The following is a 7,024-nucleotide window of genomic DNA, read 5'->3' as shown; positions in this document are numbered from 1 at the left end:
GAAATGTGCAGTTGCCAGAAGTGTTCAAGTGCGACATGATAAAACAATGCATTGGTGGAGAGGATGAGGCTGACTGTAGCTACAAACATGTAGGGTGTGGAGACTGGGTGCCATACAAGGATAAGTGTCTCAAGATCACCTTCGAATTTATTTGGTCACGTGTTAGCTCAATTGTCGTTACCATGCCCCATTCCGCAGAGCGATTCTGCCAATATGAAAATGCTGAACTTGCTTTATTACCTGATGAGGAAGGGATGAACCTTGTCAGGGACATGGTCAGAAGGAGTGGATTCTACAGCGCCACCGTTGGGCTCAAGAAGTTCCAACCGGCGTCTGTGAAGCTGGAACATCTTTACAGGTACACGTGGCAGTGGGGAGGAAAGGGGGGTCCAATTGCGCATGACTATCAACAAATTCAAAGAGAGATGAACGCTCCCCTATTCGGCTGCGCGATGTTTGTCCCATATTACCCTTACTTCGAGCCATTAGCCTGTGTGTACTCGCACATAGAACCTGAGGGTTTGGTCTGCATGAAAAAGAATAGCCTCTTAACTGAACAAAAGCCACGAGTGTCTTCGGTTACCTTTTTTCGAGTTTCAAATGTAACATTCAACAAAATTCGTCCGAAGGAATGTCCTGATGGCTCTATAGTCCACGAGTTTCACCTGTGCAAATGGGGCAACTTGCAACTAGCGTCAGAAGTATCGAGGAGCAGCCTTCCCCTGTTTCAATGCCGTTTCGGTCCCGCTGTACACTACACTCAGGTCTGTGACGGACTGGAAGACTGCGCTGACGGTAGTGACGAGAGCACGTGCACTAAGCCACGGTTTTCACCTCTGAAGGACGACTACTTTGTCTGTGAGAAATTCCAGCTTGTCCATATGTCATCACGGTGTGACAATGTCCCAGACTGTTTGGACAGGAGTGACGAAGAGTTTTGCACCTTTTGTAGGGCTGGTACTTTATGTAAAGGCGTTGGCTGTGTCTACACAGAGTTGTTGTATCACTTTGAAAACGTTTGTCCGGTATCCGAACGTCCAACTGCTCGCCCTAGTGTTGTAACCAAATATGACCCTTTGCCTCCAGCAGAAATATATCTCGACGGACATGGCATGTCCAGACACAAGCCCGTGGCAGGGAACTGTTCAGACACCACCTTCAGATGTCAGAGCGGACTGTGCATCCCTTCCTACATGATCAACAATGGTGAGAAAGACTGTCCTTACGGCGAGGACGAAGACATCCCCTGGGAGAACGTGACCTGTCCGGGTTACTACCGCTGCTACGAATACGGCCTGTGTCTGCATCCTGACTTGGTGTGTAACGGTGTGTATGAATGTCCCAACAAGGACGATGAACGCTACTGTGATCTGCCATGTCCTGGTAACTGTACGTGTGAAGGTTTTGCCTACACTTGCAGTGACACGTTTGATCCCCGCGCCTATCTAGGAGTGCGGTACCTGGATGTAAGTGAAACACACATCTCGGATATTTTTTTGCAAGATATGTACGTCATCGAGTATTTGAGGTTTCTCAACTTGTCTCACTGTCAGCTGAGGAGCGTGACCATGTATGATATGCCCCAGTTGCTTATTCTTGATCTCAGTTACAACCTTCTCAATGCTTTGTCCTTGTTAAACTTGAGAGATCTGTCTGGTCTGACTTGGCTTGACTTGTCTCATAACCCTTTAGTCCCTCTCCTTGATCTGAGTTTCAGCGCTTTTCTGAAGCTGGCCAGCTTGACTAATTTGGAAACTCTGCTTTTGACCAACACAGAAGTGACCTCCATCAGCAACAGGGCATTGAGTCCATTGTCCAAACTGGTAAGCCTTGATCTGAGCGACAATAAACTCACCACTTATGGGTTCGAGATGTTCCAGGGTGTCAGCAGTCTCCAGATCTTGTACAGTGACGATGGAAAACTGTGCTGTGAATACTTCCATCAGCACTCTTTAGACATGTGTTACGCTCCAGTCGATGAGTTGTCCTCTTGCAGCGACTTGCTACGCAGTGATTTATTCAGGGTGTTCCTCTGGACACTGTCTGTGCTTTCCATCGCGGGCAATGCCGGGGTGCTCGTCTACAGAACGATAGCTGATGAACAATCCACGTCACTTCCTTTCCGCTTGCTGGTGAAGAACCTGTGTGCCTCTGACCTGCTGATGGGCGTGTACTTGATGATGATTGGCGTGGCAGACGAGCAGTTCCGGGGTCAGTACGTGGAGAAGGAACGGGAGTGGAGACACAGTGCATGGTGCACAGCAGCTGGCTTCTTGGCCTTTGTGTCCAGCGAGGTGTCAGCCCTGGTCATCTGCTGCATCACTCTGGACCGGCTGCTGGTTTTGTGCTACCCGCTAAAAGCCAACATTCACCTGAAGGCCAAGTCTGTCATCGCCCTGTGCTGCTGTGTGTGGTGCACGTGCCTGGTCCTGGCCGCAGTGCCTCTGGTGGCTGGCCTGGAGTTCTACGGCCAGAACGGAATCTGTCTGCCTCTGCCCATCACCAGGCAGCAGATTTCGGAACAGTTTTACGCCTTTGCAGTCTTCATCGTCTTCAACTTCGTGCTGTTTGTTCTGGTCGGCGTGGGGCAGCTGGTTATCTACACAGCTGTACGCAGGACTGGTGCTGCCACAGGGTCCAAACGCCGCCAACAAGACACGACCATTGCCCGCCGTCTCTTCCTTGTCGTCTTCACCGACTTCTGCTGCTGGTTCCCTGTCGGTCTGATAGGACTCCTGGCCTTCAGCGGGGTTCCCATCCCTGGCGTGGTCAACGTGTGGATCGCTATCTTTGTCCTGCCGCTCAACTCGGCGCTGAACCCGTTTCTGTACATACTTAATACTCGACTGGAGAAAGTGGAGAAAAGGCAGTTGGAGGCTCGCACCAAAAGAATATTGATGAAACTGCAGACAGAAATACCCAAGCTGCAGGCAAACAAGGTGGAGGACATTGCTCTTGCTTGTATTCAGTCAAAGTTAGTCCAGCAGGAAAGGTTTCTGAGGTTGTTAGGGTTTAAGGAAGATCAGACGAGGTTGCTGGAAAAGTCTTCAGTCGATAAGGTTAACACAAGTGGCATGAGCGGAACACCATGAACCATGACAGCTCGTGATGATTGTTCCCGTGCAGTCATTAACAGAAGCTAAAGCAAAAGAGGGAACTTTGACTCATTGTATAGTAACTTCAGCGGCTTTGATGTTTATTGTTGTACTTTACTTTTCAAATGCACAGACTTTCATATAAATTCTTTTGTTCCGGCATTTTTGTGTGTTGTATTCCACGCGCAGTGCTCTGTACTTTTTCATGTATCCCTTGGTATTTATTTTTACTTTTTATTAAACCGTGTTTTGCCTTTCATTGCGTTGTCTTGCCTTGCTATCATTTCTAAAATGAAAATTATTCTTTATCTTTTCAACTGTTGGAAAAGTACAAACTATATTAACAACGTGACTGACTGGCTGATTGACTGACTGACTGACATTGATTGATGGATGGATCGATTGAATGATTGATGAAAAAAGACAGAGGTTATAGATATTTTGTCAAATATGAAATGCAAATGGAGCCAATAATTAATATTTTGCTGATATCTACTTCCTCTAGCGGATAATCAAAACCAAACATGCGAACACGGGTACATAAGGATGTAGACCAACTGTTGCGGTGATACCCTCCTCACTACCAGGTTCAAATTAGTCACGGTATGTACCTAAATCGGACCGGCACGGTTGGCCTAGTGGTAAGGCGTCCTCCCCGTGATCGGGAGGTCGTGGGTTCGAACCCCGGCCGGGTCATACCTAAGACTTTAAAATGGGCAATCTAGTGGCAGCTCCGCCTGGCGTCTGGCATTATGGGGTTAGTGCTAGGACTGGTTGGTCCGGTGTCAGAATAATGTGACTGGGTGAGACATGAAGCCTGTGCTGCGACTTCTGTCTTGTGTGTGGCACACGTTAAATGTCAAAGCAGCACCGCCCTGATATCACCCTTCGTGGTGGACTGGGCGTTAAGCAAACAAACAAACAAACAAACAAATCACTCTCGGCGTAAACTCAGCATTGATTGTCCGTGGTTAGTAAAGAAAAATCTCAATGCATTTAAATGTAACTGAATATCCGCGGACGAATTACTGCACTTCCCGCACAGTTCATGGTTGGTATTAAAATATTTAGCCAAGTTTCAGGAAATCGTAGGCAAAGCAATGAATAATATTATATTTTATCAACATTTGCCACATAACTTTGATGTATACTTTGTCCGGTATCAAAGATAAAGTCACCAACGTGGCTTCCTTCACATTTTACATTTAAAGGGACTTTCTTCCTCCAAAACAAAAGTACTTTGCATGAGTGGGAAGAAAAGATTATTATTTCTCTGCAAACAAAGAAAATGTGTACACACACACACACACACACACACACACACACACACATATATATATATATATATAGTCTAAGACACACACACACACACACACATACACACACACACACACAGTCTAACACACACACACACACACACACGCACGCACATAGTCTAACACACACACACGCACGCACGCACACACACACACACACACACACACACACACACACACACACACAACCTACCCGTTCGCACGACGTAAAAACTCACAGACTGATAAAGAAATGGGCTCGGCCAGCTTCCATCATATCATTGTTTTTCATTTTAATGCCAAAGGTTACCTACGTATCCACATGTATTTGAACACAAGATCATGCCCGATGAAGAGTAAGTGCGACTCAAGTAAGAAGGGACGTAAGAAAGAGAATAATGCTGGCATGTCGATACTTTGTTGGGGTTTCAGAGTATACTCCCGAATCCTACGCCACTGCAATCATGATAATACTAATAGAATTTACTCTCATGGGAGACTCTAACATGGGGAGAGAAAAAATATGTTCCCGATCATCCGCTTTACTCCATATTTTGCTGCTGATTCTAAACTGTTCGACAGGAAAACACCAACGAATTGGAAGAAGAAATAAAAGAAAGAGAAGAAATGCCGGAAAATATCCCGCAAAACTCCAATAACCAAAGGAAAGTAAGCGCTCTAAATGCGTACGACATGTGTAATGGAGCAAGCGAGAGATTTACGGAACCAATATCCTGGCACCTGAGAGAATAAACAAGCATTGAAATGAACAAGCGACGTTTATCCCACCAAACTACAATCTGCATAAACACAGCCTCAGTTATTTCAGTTTCGTCCGGCACTGAACAGTATGAATAGACCTTTCGAACTGGATGCGATAGTTTGAAACGTGTAACATTTTGCGTTTAATAAAACTGTCACGAAGCAGAAAAGTAAGGACATGATTGTCAGTGTTCCGGGCGGAAGCTTTTAAATCTAAACTGGTGCGTTTCAATTCAAACAGTTTTCATTTTTGAGGTGACTGTTCAAGTGTTAAACAGGAGAAAGAACAAGATTCATGCATTTGCATTTATTCTGATTTTGCAGAGAGAGACACAGAGACAGAGAGAGACACAGACAGACAGACAGTGACGCACACTAACACACACACACACACACACACACACACACACACACACACACACACACACACCGAGACAGACAGTGACGCACACCTTAACACACACACACACACACACACAGACAGTGACGCACACTAACACACACACACACTCACACACACACACACACACACACACACACACACACACACAGACAGTGACGCACACACACACACACACTGCTACACACACACAGACACACACACACACGCACGTACGCACACAATATGTTGGCAATCTTCTCGTCAGACGATCAAATCTAAAGGTAGTAAAGAAATTATTTGTCAAAGAAACTTGAAGAGAAATGTAGCGCAACGATACCAACGTTTTTTTCGTTGTATTTCGACCCCTTTGATTGTTTTTTTGTCGACCGCGGTATCAAGGTCAAGGTAAGATGAAGCAGACTAGGTTTAGGGCACCTTTTCTTGACCCTTAAATAAACGATTTCGGAAATAACTGTCAGGGTTGTATGGATTGTGAAAGAGTGAGTTCCCTTACTAACGACACGTGGTTCCTGTACATAAGCGTATGAGACACACTGCCTCGATAGTGACTGGCCTATAATGTCACGTGGGAAATACTGTCACGTGGGGAAACTTTCTATGCTGTTTTTCTGATACTGCATCAAACTATCATTGCACGCGTTTATACAGCAAAATAACAATAACAATAATAACAACCTCGTATCGTCTATTATTAAAATGGAAATTTTTCTTTGATACACCCATCCTGCCTGTAAACGATTATAAATTGAACATTTCATAAGAATTATTAAGACATTCAATGATACAATACAATATTCATTGCTTTATGTTTCCCTTGTTACCTGTTGCTCATCATTTCAACACCCAGAGGAATTTGGGTGAAAGCGCAGTCAACTGCCCATGAATAATTTGCCCTGGTCCTTCATTAAAGGCAGAGTAAGCCTCCCGTAAACCATCACAGATACGGTCAGGCTTTTACACACAGTACAAACACCATTTCATTTAAACACTCACCAATTGAGAACATCCTAGGTGCCCTCCATAAAGAGCGAACAATTTTCAAAGAATTTATTTTTGCGTGGTTTATCTTACCCCTGAGCCATCGTGAACCCGTGTGATCCAGTTTTCCCTTTTCACAATGCAGTCGTCATAGTTAGTCATTTGAATGCGACTCGACGTGAGCTTATCTACAATAGCACGTTTTTTTTATGCACGAAACAACGGCTGTGGTTCACAAGAACTCTAGCGATGGCTTTTGACTGTTGAGAGGAACGGCGATTTGCACTGATAAACCGGCCGTCGTCTGCTACGACCCTTGCGTGACCCTGCTTCCTGGCTTTTCTTTTTTTAAACTTTCACAACTTCGAATTGTTCTAATCTTGTCTTGATGAAAAACGAATTCTTTTATGATTAAAGAATGTTTGTGTAACAAGCTGTCAATTTATTATTTAGATTTTAAAAGTTAGGTCTAGCGCAAAAACGAGGCGCCG

General features: G+C 44.9%; 1 protein-coding gene across 1 annotated transcript; it reads left to right on the top strand.

Moving 5' to 3' along the window:
* Positions 1 to 614: 614 nt before the first annotated feature.
* On the top strand, positions 615 to 3,307 carry LOC138979218 (G-protein coupled receptor GRL101-like). The gene has a single exon (XM_070351995.1). The coding sequence runs from the start codon at positions 882 to 884 to the stop codon at positions 3,090 to 3,092; it is 2,211 nt and encodes a 736-aa protein (XP_070208096.1). The 5' UTR covers positions 615 to 881; the 3' UTR covers positions 3,093 to 3,307.
* The last annotated feature ends 3,717 nt before the right edge of the window (positions 3,308 to 7,024 follow it).

The sequence above is a fragment of the Littorina saxatilis genome, linkage group LG10 (genome assembly GCF_037325665.1).
Source record: "Littorina saxatilis isolate snail1 linkage group LG10, US_GU_Lsax_2.0, whole genome shotgun sequence".
Lineage (NCBI taxonomy): Eukaryota > Metazoa > Mollusca > Gastropoda > Littorinimorpha > Littorinidae > Littorina > Littorina saxatilis.
Note: the sequence above shows the minus strand (reverse complement) of the source record. Positions and strands in the feature narration are given on the sequence as shown.

Bases quoted from the DNA above. Each gene is read 5' to 3' on its own strand.
- LOC138979218 (XM_070351995.1), top strand. From the start codon at position 882: ATGTCATCACGGTGTGACAATGTCCCAGACTGTTTGGACAGGAGTGAC.